At 25.4% G+C, this 22,588-nt stretch overlaps 2 protein-coding genes across 4 annotated transcripts in view; both read left to right on the forward strand.

The window, feature by feature from the left end:
- Positions 1-22,588, forward strand: part of LOC129966586 (troponin T-like) — a 110,285-nt gene that overhangs the window by 26,569 nt on the left and 61,128 nt on the right. The window lies entirely within an intron of this gene.
- Positions 4,734-18,472, forward strand: LOC129966587 (troponin I-like). 3 transcript variants are annotated; one of them, XM_056081065.1, is made up of 7 exons: positions 4,734-4,877; positions 5,946-6,069; positions 8,380-8,480; positions 11,908-11,951; positions 12,053-12,097; positions 13,802-13,910; positions 18,057-18,472. In XM_056081065.1, exons 1-7 carry the CDS (start codon positions 4,734-4,736, stop codon positions 18,108-18,110), a joined length of 621 nt encoding a protein of 206 aa, XP_055937040.1. In that variant the 3' UTR covers positions 18,111-18,472. The 3 variants fall into 3 exon arrangements, with proteins under 3 accessions (XP_055937040.1, XP_055937041.1, XP_055937042.1); XM_056081066.1 differs by lacking the exon at positions 8,380-8,480 and adding an exon at positions 9,662-9,762; XM_056081067.1 differs by lacking the exon at positions 18,057-18,472 and adding an exon at positions 15,659-15,851.

A 22,588-nucleotide genomic window follows, 5' to 3' on the forward strand; every position in this document is an offset into this window, starting at 1 on the left:
AGTCGAGGTACTTAAAGCATTTCTTTATGAACCTATTTCAATTTCTCACATAATTTTTGAGAATAGAAACTTTTCTCAAATAAGGCACATTTTTGCATCCACTGTGATATCAGCTAGAAGGAAAAGACTAAAAATCACTATGGAATTAGAAATCAATTGCAAAGAAATTACTATTTTTACATATTAAAGATCCTAATTAAAAGTTTGCAGTTGCTTAAAAAAACTGTTTTTTCAAGGAAAGTAAATTACGTTCAAGAAAAGTTAAATTCTTCTGATCGTTTGTAGAGAATCTTTTCAGATTGAGAATTGAAAGTCGAATATCCTAAAACGAAATGCTGCATCATTATTATATTTTCTCATCTATAAACTAAACATAATGCTTTGGGATATTTTTATTAAACTTTATAAATTTTAAGGCTTTTAAATTACTAATTCTTCATTTTTAATAATTATGTACATTTAATCAAACAATAAATTAATTTCATAGTAAATTCTGAATATGAAAATTAATAATGTCTAAACTATCAAATAAAAAAAAAACTTTTTTTCTATCACAGTGAGGTACAAATATTTTCTAAGAATTCAACTTTAAAAGTCTAAGACAATGAATTTGATGCTAAAAGTATAAAAAGTTACCTTCAAAAAAATGTTACATAAAATCTTTAAACTTAGCTCTGAAAATATGTCGATATATCTAAGAATACAAATGCTCAATATTTTTTTGTAAGTGATTATGTTAACTCGTCAAACTGACCTAGATATTCGGAAGAGAAGTTTGAGAAAACTATGCTCGTTTTTCTCCTTCCTACTGCAACCTTATTTAGCGAAGAGAAAAGGAACAACACGATCTGGTCTATTTTTAAACTTGCTCTCCCTACTTTTCTCTTCTCTATCACCCCTTGGTCTGTTCGCTAGAGAATTTTTTAGGTTATTTTGCTCGCTTCAAACGGTAAGCCAATAGAATTAGGAAATTATTATTTTTAAAACAGATAAATCATTTATTATTTTAAATTTATATGAATAATTTTTTTAAAAGAATTATTGGATAACAAACAGGATAAATTTATATGAAGTTGGTTAAAATTTTTTTGATATCATTTGATTTTAAATCAATGATTAACATATGATTGTAAGCTTATAATCCGGTTATTTTGCATGTAAATTTGCCATGTTATAAGTAAATAATATTTTTGCTTATATAATTATTAAGATGATCATATATTCATATATTATTGTTTATTTTGTCCTATGTTGAAAGACTCGTTTTTATTTTGTTATTAATCGCTTTCTTTTATTACAATAGATAATTATGAATTTTTAAGAAAATAATAAATAAATAATAGTAATGTTTAATTTGTAATATGATAGGAATAATGTCATTTATAGTTTAAAATAAAATAAATATTAAAAAATCAATAAAAATATCTTTTCATTATAATTTGGTCAAAAGAGTTTTTTTAATTCTTTGAAAATTATGATATATTTGTAATTTTTTTTGTTTTCTCTTTGCTTTTTTAAAATAATTTTTTCATTTAAAATAATAAAATGATTCCATTACATCCAAAGTAATATAGATTTCAATAACATAGGTAATTAAAGCTAAATAACTTGTATATATAATAATAAGAATACCCGCTGATTTCATATATATTGTTTTGCATTATTAATAAGTGAATTACATAGTTATTTTGCATTTTTCTCGTATTTTATTGTTCTATAAAAAATCACAAAATTGTATAAATTTCAATTCTGAAATCTGATGGCTGAAAAAATATTTAAGTATGCTTTCCTTCAAAAAGTTGATAGGATACTTTTCTCAAGCAGAAAAAAAATCTGAGAATAAATTAGTTGTTGCAAGAATGCGCCTTGATTTATTTTAAGATAAGGGGCTTACCTAATTTCAAAAAAACTCCAGACGTTTTGGATTTCCCAGACAGTTTTGACTTCCTGTATTAAACCAAACAAAAAAAACTGTATAACATTTCAGAAGATTCTTGGACAGAATTCATTTAGCAACAGTCTGCCATTTCCGCAAACGTTGGTATTTTTTTGATAAATGTTCACTTTAGAAAAATTCTAGAACTATTGCCAGGAGGAAAATTTTTATTTTTTAATTTTAGAGTTTTTCATAGGTTTGAACATTATTTAAACGATTTACAAGAAATTATAAAGGGATAAGTTAACTTGAATTCTTAGACATATAGAGAAATAAAATTGGAACATAAAGAAGTAAAGATATAAATTTATTTCTTTATTCATGATAATGAAACTTAGAGATATAAATGTTTTTAAAGCAGCTAACCTAAAAAGTTTTAAACCATTATATTGGCAACATATTTTTTCAAACATAAAATTTTTAAGATAGTTAATTTAGCTAATTTAAGCACAAGGAAATTTTATTTATTATTAAGCAAAAAATTCAGAAAATATTTTGGATATACCTATTTTATTTAACTAAAATATTTTTTAATTATACGCTTAATTATTTGATTGATATAAATGGAGTGATTAAGAAATCTTTTTTTTTTTATTATCAAGTGTGCCTCCTACATATTTCAGCATTTTTAAGTGGAATTATTAATTTGTTAAACATTTATTTTACTTTAAAACGGTAACGGTTAACAGATATAATTAGTTTTGACCTGATCTTTGTTTTTTAACATTTAAACTTAGTTTAAAAATTTACATTTTTTAATGGATTTCTTTCTTAATTCAAGAATTTAAATGTAAATATCATAAAATATTTACTACATTATGAAATGGAAAGATGTAAATATATATAAACCAAAATATGTTTTAGAAGTAAACTGAAAAAAAAAAATGTTTTCGACAATTTCTTCGATTTCTGTTCATAGAAGTAAGAAATTATCATCTGTAATTCAGTAAAGGATACAGAAACGTTAATTTATTCATTATCTTTTGCAAATATATGAACAGAAATTTAATGGAAATCATTTTGCTCTTTATACACCTCTAAATCGTAATTGATGTATAATTTCAAAATATATGTATTTTTTAAAAACTGAACCAGGAACTGTATTATTAAATTGTGAGATTAAATGCTATAGATAATGGAAAATGTAAATGGGTTATTTTCCTTAAATTTGAGAGAATGCGGGAATCTGAATTAAATTGCTAGAAGAATCTGTACAATAGTTATGGGAGATTCTGAATGAATCTGCCCAAAAAATCTGTACTATAGTTATGCAATTGAAGTATGCTAAACCCCTAATAATTCTTTATTTTTTAATTCATTTTTACCATAATTCAACATTGTTATAGTCTTAGTATTCTTCCTATTACGCGAAAGTTTTACAACATTTTACAGTTTTTATATTAATAATAAGTTTCTAAAGTAAAGAAATATCAGATAACCTTTTTCAGTATGAGTCTACATATTTTAACACTATACAAAACAGTTTAATATGGTTATAATTGCCTCCTTCATAATTTATTTTGTTTATATCTATTTCTATATAATTCGATTTTTTTCTTACCATCATATATACAAACAATTAAATCAACAGGAGATCAAGTGAAAGATTTCAATATAAATAATTTTTACCAACTGAAGAATATCAAACTATTGCATCTAAGCAGGAATTACTCACGGGTAGTTTGGTCTTAAATGAAGAAACAGTGAAATATCAAAAATTTTAACCAATCATTTAGTAACTTAAAATTTGGTTTAACATTTTAATATGAAGCTTGGTTTTCACATGAAGAGACAGCGAGGGGCATTATTTAGTAATGAATCTTTACATTTAATTAAGAATTTTTATATGAAACTTGATTCTATAGAATGGAAGATAGTAAATGGATTACAATTTAGATAAGTAGGATATCTGATTCAGAGAAAAAAAAGGAAATTATTTGAGGAATTATGTGGTTGGTGGAGCAGATAAAATATAACTGCGGTATTTGAAATTATTTGTAAATAATCAAATATATAAATTTTGTTATTACGTTAAAAATTTATTTCAATTTTTTTTTCTGTTTAGGTCCATCAAATTTGGGCCCCTTAAACGATAAACATGGCCGAGTAAGTATCATTGCATTTTGAATAATTTTAATTTAACTAATTTCTTATTCATAATTAATGCATTGATCTAAAAATACTATATATAAGTTTACTATATATTAAGTTTATACGATGTTTAACTATAACTTTATTATTATTAACTATAACTTTTTACTACATTTACTATATTTTTAGCATACTTATACAAGTTTACTATGTATAAGTTCTGTTATATATTAAATTTTAATGTTTTGTGGAAAAGCAGTTTGAGTTAAACATACTATCTAATATAGAAATAATGATTTAAAATAATATTAGTATATGAAGTTTAAAAATAGATACGCAAATGATTTTTATTTTGTATTTAAATTAATAAATTGCTTTAACTATTTAAATAAAGTTTTTTTTTATCGTAACAGTATTTGTCATTATTTTAAAAGCGTTTAAATTTTGTTTTTATATTTTTATGCTATGATTGTATTCATATTGGTTATAACTAATGCACTTTATTTTTTTCTTTTCCTCTATGTGAAATCTTTGCTTCATCGAAAAATAGCGATGTAAGTATACAAATCAATGTTTAATCACTATTTAAAATAATTTTTAATTTTTCTTGCTTCTTAAATCAGATTTAATCAAAATATCAGTATGAAATTAATGCAAAAATTTTTCAATGATATAAAAATTCAACTAATTGAGAACCAATTTTTGTATGTGTTTTCAGGAACGAAAGAGGGTGCAGGAGGAAAAGGAGAGGAAGAAAGCCGAGGTGCGAGCCCGGCTTGAGGCCGCTGCCCAGGCTAAGAAGGGTGGCAAGAAAGGTTTCATGACCCCCGCCCGTAAGAAGAAACTAAGGGTACGTATAACAATCGATCAGTAGAATTTTCTTTCAGATTCAAAACACAAATTATCAAAATTAAAAATGAGTAGAAGGGCAGTTATCTTTTCAGGTTCAGTTTTTTTTCCTAAAAGAATGTTTTAGGCTGGATTTAATCATCTTATGATTTATCAGAAAAAATAAATTTTTCATATTTTAGGAAAACAACAGGTTTATAATTTTTTACAGCAGCATTAGTTCTTAACAACAGCATTAATTCTTAATAATTTTTTTCTTTTTATAAATTTAGAATCCCATTAAAATAATTATGTGAATAAAAATATGTCGCTAGTACCCCTAAAAGCACAAATAATAGAGCTAAACTATTTTTTAAAGGAGATTTCAAAAATTTCTAAATAATTCATAAAATTAGGACCAACAACAACAAAAAAATTCATTTCTGTAAAAATTAACATCTATATAATTAAATCATATATTCTTTGGTTTTACATGGGTTAGTTCATTTTTCACAAACACTAGAAAGATAAAGCATTGTAATAAATGCTAAGAAACTAAAACTGAAAATTTGTTGTAGATGGCATGTTTGCTTCATTCAAAAAATTAATTATTATACAGTATTGACTATTAAGGACCAATCGTCATCTTAACAAAAAGTTTAAAGTTCTAACCAGAATGTCAGAAATTGAAGTTATTTTTTTCCATTATAGCATTCAAATACATTTCAGCAAAGAAACCAATTTCTAATTAATTCATAAATTGAAAAGTCTAGGGGAAAAATTAATAGAAAAGTGACTTAATGGCTTAATGTAGAATACAAATAACAAACAAACAAAAAAAACCTCTTAATAAATCGAAGTAAACTCCTATTTGTGTGAAGACATGCAAAAATTTTAAAATTATGTATTATAATCTTTTATTTAAAATTAAAATTTAAAAGGGAAAGGAAATATGAAACTATCTTATCGAAAACAGCGCTTTATTACATTAAGAAAAAATTTCAATAATGATAAAGAGAAACGTAATGATATTTATATTCACTAGTTGTTAAGATTTTATTTTGTAAGAAAAAAAAAATGCATTTTATAGACCCTTTTGAGGAAAAAAGCCGCCGAAGAATTGAAGAAGGAACAGGAAAGGAAAGCAGAAGAGAGGAGGAGGACCATCAACGAGAGGTGCGGGCCTTCTAAGAACCTTGACGGCATCAATGAAGGTAAAAGACCTTTAGGAGAAAAAAATAATAAGTCACAGATATTTTCGAATAATAAAAAAATCAGAAAATAAACCTTTTTACTAGATATTTTTTAAAACTCATTTGCTAATATCAACGATACAGGAAAAGAATACTCGTAGCTAATATCAATGATACAGGGAAAGAATTCTTGAAATTTGTAAATTTTTTTTATAAAAGTGCTTTTTTGTTATTTAAAATAGATTTTTTTATTAAATATATCTTTTTTGTATGTCAAAAGCTTAAAAATTTAAGGAATTTAAATGAAAAAATATATGATAAAAATATATCAATATGTGATTATATATGTATTAGAATTATGCATTTTTATAGTATTTTGTGATTTCCTAAAATACTCCCTACCTGTTTTGTATACCAATCTTTTAGTTATATCATTATACTTCAATTGCATGCGACTGTGGAAGAAAATGGCTAATAATATTTGTGGTTTTCTCCCACAAAACTTAGATAGAATATTTAAGAACAGTATATAGAATATTTTTATTCTGATTGTAATAGCCTGTCTAATTCTTTTTATTATCGTTTTTAAACGAAAACTTAACTAATTTTTGAATATTTTTGATTATTTGTAGCACTATAATGCATCTATTGAATCGAAAGTAAATTATGCTTTTCTGGAACAATTTCAGTTAAAATACAATTTTAAGGAAATAATCTTATAGCTATAAAATGTTTCAATCTATTATTAATATTATTTCGAAATTAAATAATAGCAAAGAAAAAAAAAGACTTACTTTAAAAATTTGAAATTGTATTAAATAAAATCAAATAATCTATTTCAAAGTGGAATTTCATTATAATTTTATACAAATTAGATTTAAAATACTGGAAAACTTTACGTAGTTCTTTTAAAAGTAACAGATATAAAAAGATTGAATTAATTTATTTTCTTGTTATTATTAGTAATCTTGTGTATATGTATAAAACTAGATTTATACTGTCCTTTATTTGTGATTGTCCAGATATGTTTAAATCATGCCTTTGATAAGTTATTTGAATACACAATATATTTTTATGATTTATAAATTTTAAGGAATGTATACCAATTTAGCTTTTCAAAGAAACTCAAGATATTTATCCTGAAATTTACTTTTTATAAGAAGGGTTTTAGTGTAATATAAAGAAAAAATGCAGATTTTATCTTTATATTCATTCTTGGAAAATTGTAAAAATTATTATTGTTATAAATTGAATAGAGATTGAAGAAATGATTGTATTCAAATAACTCTTCAGAATATTTTGAAAAATGTTTAATTGTCAAGCAAACAGAAATGAATCATTTAATGCATAAAACAAAGGGAGAAAAAGAGGAATGCAATACGTTTGAAATCAGATTAAGGATCTTTTTCTATGCTTACTATCCAACCAAATTTTTGATTAAATATATTATGAAAATTTTTATTAATATTTGAAAATTAGTCAGATGCCTTCTGTAGTCTTATTATACTTCTGAAACATAATCAGATAGGTGTTAGCGTCAATAAACTCATATAAGCAGAAATATTTAATTTAATAAATTTTTATTTACATAGAAGATTATAATTACTAAAAATGCTTGTATCATGCATAGAAAATTATTCCGATTCTTATTTCTTCCGAAATCTATAACAGCAAATCTGTGAAATGATTAAAATATCTTTCGATGTTATTTAAGTTATAATCATATCCGTCAACGAAATAGAAACTCTAACTTGTGAGCCTTCTGTAACTATCTGTATAACAGTTCAATACAGTTAGACATACTCTTTAAAGAATTGTAAAAGTCAGAATCAACTGCCTCAAAGAAGGGCATGCATTCAATGCATTTTGTTTTAATTGAATTATAATTTTTCAGATTTTGATTGCAGAAGAAACGCTTTTTTGTTTCAAAAAATAGTGGGCCTAGTAAATGTAATTAAATATGACAAATAGGACCGTAAAATAAAAATGTACATTTTTGTAATTTTTTTCTGTAGTTCATTTATTGACTTAAACAGCATAAAATATTATTTATGTCATTTAAAGCATTTTTTTCAACTGAAAGCTTGTTTCCAATGATTTAGAAACTAGATATTGGGAAACAATTAAAAAGGATGATAATGTATGAAAAAAAATGTTGAGATATTTTCCAGACACCTTAATGATTTGGCTTATGGTTCATTTCTGGTTGCATTTTTATGTTCTCCCACTACTTCTGTACTGAAACGTTAATTCCTGTTCTTTTTCCGATATTTCGTTCCCCTTCCTGCACTTTCCCTTTCCTCTTCTTCCATTTCCCCGCGCTGGCCTCAGCTGCCCTGCAGGCCATCTGCAAAGAGTACCATCAGAGGATCATGAAGCTAGAAGACGCTAAATATGATTTGGAATACGCTGTTAGACAGAAGGAATTTGTGGTATGGCTCATTCGATTCTGTGATGCACCATCAATAATATCGGGTTTTTTAATTCGTTTTTTTTTTATTTTGAGCTCAGCCACTCACGCTTTTGCGATTGTTTTTTTCTTCTTACTTTTCTTTGTTTTTGTCGGTTTGTATTTTTTTTTGTTTGTATGGCCTTTTTGTTTTGTTTCGTAGATAGATTTTAGAATATTTTTTTTTTAACGCAAAGGGTTCATAAGATTTGTTTGCTTTATATACATAAGTTAAAATATAATATTTTTTGCAAGACGTATTTGTGCTTAAGCATTGACATTTTGGTAAATGCACTTGCTTAAACATTTTAAAATTGTCAAAAATAAATATATTACATTTCCTATATAAATATGAAGAAGAGTTAAATATAATAACTTATCAGGCTGCTGTACTGTAACATGTAACCTCTTCAGTCCCGAGGTACACATATGTGTACCTGCAATTTTTTTCATTTTTCTTATCTGGTTTAAACGCTGGCTTCGACTTTAATGGATTCGAAATCTAATGAAACGTTTCCATACGAAAAAATAAACTGTTTCGTTGCAGTTACTGCACCATTGTATTACATAATTATTTCATCTACATTGTTCAATAAATTTGAAAATAATAAGTAATGGCTTTGGCTGTTATCAAAAGACTTGCTAAAACTTGTCTTAAGAACTATTTTAATAATACCAATTATTTCTGATTTCAGCCTTTTGCAATAATTTGGAACCAATAAATTCGATAAAGGACGGAAAAAGCATATTTTATGCGTAATTAATATTTTCTTACTTATATATATAAGGATGGATAATCAAATATTTGAAATTTATCTAAACATTTTCTAGCAAAATTTACATCTAATTTCTCATCTAAGTTTTTCGCTTAGGTGAGTTTCTCAATTCGTGGTATTCGGCGCTGCCAGTTACAGAATTTGAAAAGCAAACAAAATCTTTGAACTCACATTTTTAAAATAGATTTTTGTATGTATGTTTTGTCAAGTCGTTTGAAAGCTCTGGCGCCGATTCCTCACAAGCTCTTCCTATGTTTGTTTGTGTCTTTGTGTCATGTTTCCCCTCCTTCAAAATTCGTTATTTATAGCAAACTAACTAAATCGCTTTGTTAACTGGTTTAATGCATTTTTTTTATCTTGCTTCTTTCCCCCAAATTGCTTTTTGCAGCCGAACTAATGCAAATCTGCAAAGAATATCATGACAGAATTGCTAAACTGGAGAGTGAAAAATTCGACATGGAATTTGACTCAAGGCACAAAGAATATAAGGTCAGTTCTTGGATTTGTGTTTGTTTTTAAAAAGGATCATATGGACGTAAGTCAGTTCAATGAATATTTGTTAACGAATAACAGCACGGCCTTTGATGCAATGGCATAGCCGTATTAGACGCAGAATTAATATAATGGACAAAAATGTTTCAAATATATATATATATATATATATATATATATTTTTACAAAGGTATAAGCTGATTTGATGTTTAGTACGAAAACAAACCACAATCACATAAATGTAAATGATTGGAAAATTCACCAGAGATTTTCATGCTATGATATGAAAGAATTAAAAGAAATAAAACGGAATTAAATTTTCCTAATGAAAATGAAATTATGTGTGTGAAAGGAGAAATGTATGGAAATCTGAAATCCTAGTGGATATTAATGAAGAAAAAGTAGTAAGAAATTAATGTTAAAGTAATAAAATATTCAATACTCTTCACAAACATATAATTTTTGGAAAAAAGTGTACTCGATTTGTACATATATTTATAACAGATATTAAAAACTGGACTTAAAAAAAGTTTGTGTGGCACCAGAATGAAATTAGGCCTTCATTTGAACTTAATTTTATAAAATTTGGCTCCATAAAAAAGCTTACATTAAAATTTAATTATATAAAAAATTACATTGGAAACTTTTTACATTTCAATAACAGATTATAGCAATGAATAATTATCAGTTTTAGCCATTAATTAATAAAAAATGATTAAATGTTTTCATTTATTAAGACATAGAATCGATGTTATTATATAAAATAGAATAAAGTGTATAATCAAAAATAAATGTTACATATATTATTAAATAACTTTTGAACCTTTCGAATCTTAAGCTAACTTTTCAAATTTTTAATAATAAATTCCTTCCGTGAAGCAGTGAATGAGAACTTGGGCGACAATAAATGGCATTTAAAAATAAGAATCTAATATTGGGGTACATAAAAGAGTGCTGGGAACCGCTGAACTAGAGAATAGATACATGGAGAAGCAAGTATGATGAATCAATTACGGGTGAAAACTCTTTATACGACGATACTTAACGCTTGGGTTGTGGGTAAATTGCTTGTGGATACATCCATTTGTCCAAGAACTGCTCAAAATTCATACCGTTCTTAATAAGCATTCTTCATAGAAAGGATAGATGCTTTAGCAAGCCAAAATTTCAAAAATATCCGGCATTTCACAGAAATTTATGAGGCTGTAGAGATATTTGCAACAATGCTGGTTGTTGGGAATTCGTTGGATCATGAATTTATCTTTCTAACACGAAAATCAAGATTAAATGAATTAGATGGTGCCGATGTAATTAAAACGCTGGCTACTAGTGTCCTCTAGTTCATCCAACTGGCGTTTCTAATCATATTTCCCAACAGGATTTTAGGACAGTTCCCATTATAAATTGCAAGATGAATTTTCACAGTTTGTTATTAATTCGATTGTTATTAATGATTAACTTTTTAAAAGTGATTCAAACATCTTAGTTAAAAATATGTTTGTTGCGAGTTGAATTGTTTTTTAAAAATAAAGTTTAGAAAAACTAATAAAAATAAATTTAATGATTTTTTTTCAATCACCCACAGAAAAATTAATTTGAGATTGCTAAAATTAAAATGAATTCATTCCAAGTGAAATTTTGGATTTTCCATTAATTTTAAAATTATAAAATAAATGTAATATATTTGACAACATACTAAGTGAAATCGTTTTCATTTTATTCTTTGGATTTGATTATAGAAAACGACTTTTTTTCAATATGAGTGAATAGAGACAAAACACATTCACAAAACAATTCAAAATGTTTAATAATAATTTCAGATTAATTTAGAACAATCGATGAATCTAGAAAAGCAGTATAATTTTATTTAGGATGAAAAGAAATAAACTTTTGAGAAAGCACCAATTAAAATTAAATAGCATACAATTTATGTAATAAAAAAAGAGTTCGTCAGTAGTTTTTGCCAAATAAATGAAATAAATACTTGGAAAAAATCTTTAATACTGCAGTGTAAGTTATTTTTAGGAAATGAAACATAAATAAAATCACAAAATTTTCTGCTTTTTAAATAATGCAAACATAAAATATAATCAGTTGTAATTGACTTAAATTATTTGAGTTTAATGCTTATTTCAATTACAGATCAACGAATTGAACATGCAAGTCAACGATTTGCGAGGAAAATTGTAAGTGGAATTTTATATTGAAATTTATTTTAAAATTGCAATTTTTCGGAAACCTTTTTTTTAGTTTCGTTTACTTATAAATTTATTTTTATTTTTCATAGCATCAAACCACCTCTTAAGAAAGTATCCAGATTCGAATACGGAAAGTAAGTCTTTTTATTCTATCTACAGATACATGTTATGTAAAAATGAAAATTATTAATGATTAAAACTATTAAGAAGTAGATTATTTTTAAAGAAATTATTATTTTTTTTTCATTTTGATAATTTTTTTAAATCGTTATGCATCAAAGGTGGTTTATCACTGGAGGTAATGATAAATAAAATAATGAAAAAAAATAGGACCTCAAGTTTTTTTCCCTATTAGGGGTTGTGATTAGAAAATTTCATATAAGTAATCCCTATTTTATAATAAGATATTGTGATTCTTACGAACCTCCGCTAAGAAAATAATTATCTGGGCTCCTATTCAACAAAATACTGGAACACAGCCAGATGAAAACCTTTCCAAGTCTTCAGCTAAAGGTTTTTCTGTTATAGACGACTGTATAGTGTTTTTTCATCTATTAGTTTTCTTCATGATATTTATTGTCCTTCGCTGAATTTAAATCAAGGTAATGTAAGATCAAGGTTTAAAGAAGAAGCAATTAAAGCGAGAATAAAAACTTTCAAGTGGTTTTAATTTAAATAATTTGAATTTGATCAACACTTTTTTGAATACCAAGTCCTTTAAAAACTATACATTGCATTGACAACGAAACTACTTCTTAGTAAAATATTGGAATATCTAAAGGTCAAAGTTTAGATAACATATTTAAATAGAATTAAATAATAAAATGGGTATTTATGGAAGTCATTTTTTATATGCTGCTGAACGATAAGCATTATTATTCCGCATCTTCGCATTGTTGGTTTTTTATATCTTTATTGAATTGGAATGATTAATTTCATAGTAATGATGATTCTAATCCGACTAGGACAGCGGCACATCTAATCAAAATTAACAGCCAATGGCTATTGAGAAAAGGAAGGAATGATATCATCACGTGGTCGTAGGGACTTTTTAGTACCTGAGATAAACTATTCCACATTTGTTTTATACTTGGAAAAAGAATCTGGGAAATTATATATAGTATATTAATTATATGTATTGGTTTTTGAATAATGCTAGTTAAGAATACAATCAAAGGATGGAACTTATACCCTTCTTCATCCAATTCATGTTCATTAATAATCCCATACCTTATTCCATAAGACCACGGTGGGCTCGCCTCAACATTACAAAAGAAGATAATTTTATTATATAAATTGATAGAATTAGTTAACTTATCAACATTTCTCAACCTGTGCTACGCCTACCCTCAGGCATATATGAAATGATCTCCTACAACCATAGGAAAATGATATATTGATGGACAATGATAGATATGTGCGAACTTTAATTATACATTATGGATGGGATTGGAGTATATGGAACGCGGATAATTTTTAGGACGTCAAGTGGGTACGCACTAAAAAATACCTAGAAAAGTTGAGCGCAAATATTAATTGTTTACTACATTTCTATAAGGTTTTTTTTTTTTGAATTTTAAATTGATTTTGATGATCGAAAAAAACTATTTGCGTGATTGCTTTGGTATAATATGTATCTTACAAGTTACAGGATTTAGTTGGGATTGCTGATCGTTTGATTCCAATAAAATAACATACTTTTCTTAATAAAAATAGTTGTAAAGTTTTTTCATTATGGAAAAATAAAACGGCATTTGACTGGGAAATTTTATTTGAATGGAAGGGAAAGAAAGTTTTTTAGAGACGTTCTTTGAATTTATTAATGAATTTCAACCTAGATTCGAGAAACTGATGCGAGCAGCCAAGAAGGCTGATCACAGCTTCCGAGCCAACCTGAAATCTGTTGGACCTTCCACCAAGTTCAAGCTTGATGAGGATGTTAAGGAGGTAGAATTTTTTAAAGTGCATGAGACTATATTCATCTTTATTTCTAATACATTGCAAAAATATAAAATTTATGTCCTTCAGATTAATTTTGTAGTCTATGTTTTTTCATTATTCAACATCAAATTAAAATTGAAAAGAATCAGCTAGCATGCTCGAGCTATAGTTACATGTAGTTTTGTCTCTTCTGTCTTACTATTATTTCATAATATCTTTTGCATGTCTAAAGCATGATTATTTTTTTCCCAAAATGTTTGTCTGTATGTGTTCGTGTATATGTACAAAACATTTTTGAACCTAGGCATAATTATTATTAATAACTGGTTGTGAACATGTCTTGCAGATATATAATAAGATTTAAACGATTCTCGTTAAAATTATTGCTTAAAATTAAATTCTGATTTAAGATAGACAGTTTAATCAAATATTTTTTTTTATTTATACACTACAAATGGCTTTCTCATCTCCATGAAAATTATTATTTAACTTTAAATTTAATAAGTAATAATAACAAATACGTTTCAAATTATATGTTTATTATTTTGATTCTAACAGCGTTTAATTTTTGTTATTATTCATCAGTATCAAGTGAGGCAAAAAGTTATACAACTAGAATGTACAAGAAACAACTAACTTTCGCATATATCAATCTTTTTATTATTTGGCTAATGTAATGGTGCAATATGAAAGAATTTTTCTTATCTTTTTGTTATATTTTTTCAAAAAAAAAAGGATAAGAATACGCGAGTTATTTAATTTAATTTATTTTACTAGCTTAACTCCTTATATCTTTTATATATTTAATGAAAAAGAAAACTTGTATGTTGAGAAGAATTTAATATAGTACTTTTTAAACTAGAACTAAGGGAATCTGAAATAAACAAATGCAGTTTTCTAAATCTGTAAGTATTGTCAACTTAGCAAAGAATTTCGAATGTGGAAAAAAAATCCTAGACTGATAGGATTTATGGCATATTAGGAATTAGATTCGATTTCTAATAATAAAATAGAATCCAGTGTTTGTTAACAAGAAAAACATGATTAATCCTGTGTCTAAATAACATTTATGTTTTCGAAAGATATTAATCACAATTTGGTAAAAATATCTTCCTGTTTCATGCTTCTATTAAAGGATGATTTAAAGGAATCGTTCAAATTGTTAGCGATATTCATCTAATTTGTTTTTAATTTTTTCTTTGTGTTTCTATACATCAATTAAACTTTTTAAAGAAAATGCCGATTAAAAATAGCCATAAGCAGGCATTGAAGTTTATTGTGTTGAAGATAAAATGGAAAATCATTCTCACAATTGTATGCTCTAAATACGATTTGATGAAAAACATCCAGCAATATTCTGGACGAAATAACCATCGATAATTATTAATTATTATTTGTTAATTAACTTGAAAATTGCCATTTTTAGATAATTTATTTTTTCTCATTTTTAAGGTGAAAAGAAAGAATTTAGAGAATTTACGAAAATGATCAAGAATTAAATATGTTTAAAAAACGTTATATACTTCTTATAAAATATAAACTTCAGTTATGATAGCTGAAAAAGAGTGTGTACAGAAAAAATATGATGTTTAAAAATTGCATATAAAAAAAATCTGTATAATTCTTGGAATAACGTTTCCAGCTTAAATTTATTTTCAATTGACAAGCAGAAGTTTTGTCAATTATTATTATTTATACTATTGAGTTAAATTACCACTGTTTACATCGATGTCTTTTGTTTTTCGTTTTCACAGAAACCGGAAAAGCCCGAATGGGCCGCCAAGTAAACCCATCGTCATATCACCATCTTTGTTGCTCCTTCTTTGTGCTTCGGACATACAATGACTGTCTTGTTCAGTATACAACCACACAATCCAAATTAAAACAATTTTCAGAATCTGTACACAAATTATTTCAATAAAAATGACAAACTTATCTTTTCCAAAATTTTTGGTTTATTCATTTGAGCTCCGTCAGAGTATTTTTAATTGACTTGATTTTATAGATCAGAATTTTCGTCATGCATTTTAGAATATGTTGCGATATTTTGGTAGGCTCTTTCGTTTTTGGGATGAAGGATTTTCATTCAGTTTTTTGATTCAGTTTTTTTCCGTAAATGGGTTTTTGTTTTTTCAAAAGGGTTTGGTATTTATGAGAAACTTTTTCCGTTCTGCTTATTTATTGTAGATTTAAATTGACGTTACAGAAAAAAAATCATAATTATACTTTATAATGAAAATAATTTGCAACTATAGGAATTTTTTGATCTTTTCTTTAAAGCTCTTTTTTTCAGAAATATATGTACACATCAGTAAATAAATACAAATTCGTGCTTAAGTGAAAATGGCAAAAACGCACATTTCATCTAATATAAAGTGGATCATTTAATTGTGTAATCATTTAATGTATTTATGAGGATAAAAAAACCCATAAAGGCAAAAAATTTAATTATGAATGAATCATATATATATGAATATATATAAATGAATAATAAATATAAATAAATAATAAATCGAAAATTCAATTAAAATTCATCTAAATAGAATTGCAAAATAATTTGCATTTATGTGCTACATATTTTCTTATAGAAATATTTTGCTAAATATTGTTTAAAAAATCACATTGAAAATGCGAATTATTTACAATAAAAATGATTAAAAAGAGAAAACATCATTTGTTGGTATTTTTGCTCTTTACAATGAAAACATTTTTTAAAAAAATTTTGTATTCAGATTTGGTTAAAATATGCAAAAATATGCAGATCGGAAAATGTTTAAATTCGAAGAGATCATGGAAAATAAAGGCATAAGTTTCGCAATGAGATTGTGTTTGTGTCCTAGCTCCAGACTTTTTTCCATTTTTTCCCCTTGTTTTTCATCTTTTTGTGTTGATATTTTGTGTGTTTTCTAAATAATTTTTAGCGCCTATTTTAAAATGATTAATGTTTTTTTTCTATGCGTCATAAGTGCATCTTATAAGTATTTTCCTTTTCCGGAATTTTGTTTATAATATTAAATATTTTTGTATTTCAATTTTTTTGTGTAGTAGTTTTTGCAAAAGATTTATAAAGAAATATATTTTGCTTAGAATATTTTTTATTAACAAAGAACGCAGTTTTTAATACATTTTAAATGTTAGTTAGCAATTAACACAAAATGCTTAGTAGAAACATTTAAATGAATGAAGCTTTTATAATTGGAAGGTAAGTTTATATATGTATGACCTTATTTCTCTTTATTTTATTTCGGTATAAAAGTAAGGTAGTTTTTTAGAGTAACATTTAGTTATTTTTTTAGCCCTAAATTGTAAGATTTAACATTTAATGAACTAAATCTGCTTTTATAATATTTTATTCTGCTTTGTGTTATATTTTACTTATACATATTTACTTCTTTTCATTTAAATTAAATATAGACATAAAATATGTCAAACGAATTTTAAGTAGCTTCTATTTTTAGCTGTATATCTAAATTATGATTTTCAACTCAATATTTAGGACTATATACAAATATAAATAATTATTAAAATTATGTAGTTTTTTTTCTTTATTACCAGTATTTTTTCTAGAAAGCATAGTTTAACAAAAAAAAAATGACCTTATTAAAAATTAGCATAAGAACAGTTTTTTTTTATGTGTTTGAATGATTAAATAAAAAATGAGAAATATAACATTTGATATGTTGTAAGTTAATGTATTTTTGATATTTAAAGAAAAAGTAATTAACAGAAAAGAAAAATTAAGATTTTATAAGATTTTCTAAAAACAGATTTTCTTAATCTGTTATATAAACTCATATTTTATAGCAAATTTTTATAAATTTTTTTAGGCATTGAAAAAATATTATTAAAATATTTAATTTTGTAAGAAAATTTATTGTAAATAATTAAATTTTTCAAAAATATATTTAAAATTTTTTTATTTAAATAAATAATTTTGATAAATAAATAAATTAAAAAATAAAAACGGAAATTTTAATTAAAGAAAAGAAATTTTCTATACTGGAAAATGAAACCGATAAATTTAAGTCAAAACTACATCTTTTATTCTTAAATTAAAAGATAAGCAAGAAAATAATAATAATCTGAGTCTCCCCCAGCAAGAAAAAAAAAAGGTTTTAATTTTAATTCTAATTATTTATTAACTATTTTTAGGCCAAACCCGACTGGGCTTTGGGAGCCAAGAAGGAGGAGAAAGCAGAAGAATAAGGTCTTTTTCAACGTTCCACTTGCAGAATTCAGCAAAAATATTTTTTCTCACGTATGTTCACTTTATACCGCCGCAAAGATAACTTCTACCACTGAAAAATGGGGTATGAAGTCCAAACAGCATCTAAATAAACAATACTGCATTATATTTTCAAGCATGTGCATCATGAACTGCCAGCAATCATGAAATTCCAGGAATTCTGTATCAACTGGACCGATGAGTTGTACTTATCTATTCAAAAGTGTCGAGTTTGTATCGACTGCCAATGTGGAAAGATTGTAATTAACGTGCTCGTATTCAGTACTAAAATTTTGTTCCATCTTTTCTTCACAAATGTATGAATAAATTTAATGTTCCTTGATATTTTGTGTCTGTTTTCTTTATTAAATAACGCTGCACAAATAAAACTAAAATACTCACATTACATCCATGAAATAATAAGTAAATCAGCCAGCAATAAAACTTTGGTAATATTATGAACTTCTAGAGCATGCCGTTTTCTTAATTCTTCAATGTTAATTAGCAAGAAAAGCATTTAACCTTTTATTTACCAAAGGTATTTTAAAGTGCAGTTTAAATCAGGTTGATATCGACAGAATATAATTACTTTTTCTAACAGTATTTAAACGAACTCAAAGAACGTATTTCCAATATAAAGCAATAGATATCAACTAGAAAATAACATTAAAAATCTTTTATCATTTATTAAATTAGTTTAATTAATTAAAAAGTTTTTTCTTCTTTATGAGCTTATTTTGAACCAAAACTTAAATAATAGTTCAAAAATAAACTTCAATAGTAGAATAATTCGGTAAATAAAGGGTTAATTCGATTTTAGAAAACACTGAATAATTTGAATCTGAAATCTGTAGCGATCAGAATATGTTAATATTAACAGTTAAAAAATAAACTGAACATGGATCTTTCGTTTGAAACTATTGAATGTACTGATTATGATTTGATTTGTTAAACAGAGATAATAAATTATTTTCTGTTAATAATAAACAAATCTTCATTCATTTTAGAAAAGAGCAATGGTTAAAAAATGCTGAAAGATTTTAGGACTTTAAATTTATTCACGAGAAATGTAGGGTTGGACCGAACTAAATACAATTCAAAAATATATTTATTTCAATAAAATAATGGTAAAGAGTCAAGGGAAATTAATTTTTTCACTAAAATCAGCAAACAAAATATTTTGTTTTCTCGGAATTCGTTAAGGTATAATATCTAATGCGCGAAAAAAAATCTTAAGACCGTTTACAACAAAGCTTAAATAATTATATACAACACTTGCAATAACAGTATACTTCATTTTATTACAGTTATTAATTTGGAAATAAAAATAAGTTTAACATTGTGTAAATGAGAATTAAGGTTGTCACTATTTAAAAATGCTGTTACGTTATTTTTAGAAGCAAAATTTGAAATATGAAAGCTATAAAATTATATATAGCATTTAATTTATAAAATAGTAAACTTTTTTCAATATGTAGGTAGCATATTTAATTAGCATATTGATTATTGGAAGCATTTGATAAAATATTGTATCATAAAACATTTTATTGATAGGATGTGTATGAATAAAATACGATAAAATTTTCAGTTCTAATCAATTAACTTTCATCCATTTAAAATCATTAAATAAATTTCAATCTTAAGTCATTATTATAATTTCAGTTTTAGAAATAATTCAATTGAAGATTAGTTTTAAAAAAATCTATTAAATACTTTTCATGCATAAAACCATAGAAAAATGCATTGAAATTCTTGAACAAAAGAAATCAAAATGGGAAAACTCTTGAATTCGGGAAATAAAATATAGCAGACATTTTAATCAATTTTCTAATTAGTAATTGCAAAGAAAACGAATATTTATTTGTAAGCTTATTTACTTCCCGCACTTTTGACGACCTACTAATTTATCCAGAATATTTATTATATTTTATTTCAATTAAATCTATTATACATAATCATACTTACAGAAAGAGGAAGAAATTTCGCAGTGATATCTAAGCGTCTCGGGTATTTGCAATAACTTCGTTGAAAGGACTTCTGAACTTCAAAAATGCTTAGAGTTAAACATAAATTTCTTATGGCGATTAAGCCATAAGTACTATTTTATATCGTACTATTATCGTATATTATAGAACTATTTTAATAGCCTCACCTGTTCTGTTTATTGTATACATAAACATTCCTAATTGAATTGAATAAACATTCCTAATTGAATTGAATAAACATTCCTAATTGAAGACATCATAATGGCATTAAAAATTTAACTATTTGATTCATTTAATTCTAAATTATACGTTATCTTTAACGATACTCAAACTTAGCTTTTGTATTATTTTTTTTTTTAGTTAAAATAATGCAACAGACAGTATTTATTCAATTTTCAAAGGAAGTAATTTATTTTCAATTTAACTTTGCTTAATAGGAAATATTTCTGACCAATAAATAGGTTTTTCCTAAAGTACATAGTTTTAATAGATAACAAGTTATTTCCCAAAATGAATCATAATAATAATATTTGGAAAATTTGCCAACGTTTTACAGAACCAGAGTTGCCATTATCAACATCTTAGATAAATAAGTCTAAGATATGAAAAAATCACTGAAATGTGCCCGATAAATTAATTGCAAATTTTCCCTTAATATTTTTGCTATCTAGCAGACAATTATATCATTTAATTATAGATAATTAATTACCATTAATAGTCTTACATATTTCTCTTTATTGTGTACATGGAAACTTTACTAATGGAGACTAGTCCCATGACATCATAGCGCTATTAAAACCATAAACATACGCTTTATTTATCTTGTATATTTCACAATATGGTAACCATTTTTTTATTCATTTCTAAACTAAACAGACAGTAAATATAATCTTTATTTTTTAGCTTTCAACAATGGCAAAAAAAACATACAATTAAATATTTGATGAAATAAGGAAATTGGTAGGAGTTTCAAGGCAAAAAAATGTGCTAATCTATTATTGGAAATTTGACAAAAAAAAAAAATAAGTATAAGGAAAATTCGACGATTATTAAATTGGAATCATTTAAAAGAGGGCGCGCACACACACACTGTCATCTTTATTATAAGTAACAAATAACATGCACATCAAAAGCAGATTGGAGGATAATTAATATTGTCTTAAGAGTAATGTATAAAATGAAATAGAAATATCTTCTCCTACACGTAGTTCAGCACAAAAAGTTACAATAGATAATCTACATAATTGGGGAGAAACTTTGTACACAATTTGGACCATTATGTGGGCGGGATTAGGAGGATTATTTGGATAGGAATTTTTGGTTCCTATGTAAAATTATATGAGATATTTGGATAGGAATTTTCGGTTGCTATGTAAAATTACATGGGATGTTTGGATAGTAATTTTTAGTTGCTAATTAATGTTTCATAGGTTATTTGGAGGGTATTTTTCATTGCTCTATAACATTTCTAGTGTTAGACATCTATACCAAACGGGAAAAAGTTCACATGAGCTCTAGAAACGGAGATGTGGTGTGGTGTTAAGTGTGTTAGAATGTCAGTTAATCCAACAAGAGAAAAAATTTTTACATTTTACATCACTAAATTTATAAGATATTTGTTTAGAAATTCAAAATCATGTTTTGAAACGTTAATATATCTACTAATATTAAATAAAATTTAAAAAAGAAGCGTTTTTCGTTGATGGAGAGCTACTGAAACAACATCAGAAATTTCGAAACTAAATTATAAATAAAATTTGAATGAGAATGAAATTGTACAAATTCTGGGAATCATTTTTGAAAGGATTTTCTCCAAGCATTCGAAATAATTTTTTTCTTTTTGCGTCTGTTTCATAGAATAACGAAAAATAAACTTCTTAATACAGAAAATATAAAAATTTACTTCATAGTATTAAACATGGAATTTTATGAGACAAATTCAATTTAATTAATTAAATAATTTAAATATCTCATAATCGTTACCAAATTATAATATCAGTGAGTTTTAACAATTTTTTACTAACATTTTTTTTAAAAAATTGCACAATTTCGCTCTTTAAAATTCTGATGAATTTTTCTTTATTCATATTTCATAGCTCCGTTATTTTGCTTTTTCAGAATTTATCTTTATTCATATTTACGTATTATTATATAAATCATAAAGCTTTAAACGTTTGGCTTTTAGTCCACTTCAGTAACGTTGTACCACTATGAGATGTAATATTATAAAGTTAACACAATTTAAATTTTACTTGCGTAATAGAAAATAGATTTACATATGATTCTGAAATTTTGCTTAAAAATGCCGATTTTATTCGATAATTTGAAGCAGAACAGAGTTATTTTCAACGTCACAGAAAAAAGATTCGGAAATGACTATGCTTGGAAGTTTTATTTAAAAATACCAGTTTTACTATTAAATTTACCCCAACCGAGAAATATAAATATCTCGAATAACGCACACAAATTTCTAT

This window comes from Argiope bruennichi, chromosome 4 (assembly GCF_947563725.1).
Source record: "Argiope bruennichi chromosome 4, qqArgBrue1.1, whole genome shotgun sequence".
In the NCBI taxonomy this organism is placed as follows: Eukaryota; Metazoa; Arthropoda; class Arachnida; order Araneae; family Araneidae; genus Argiope; species Argiope bruennichi.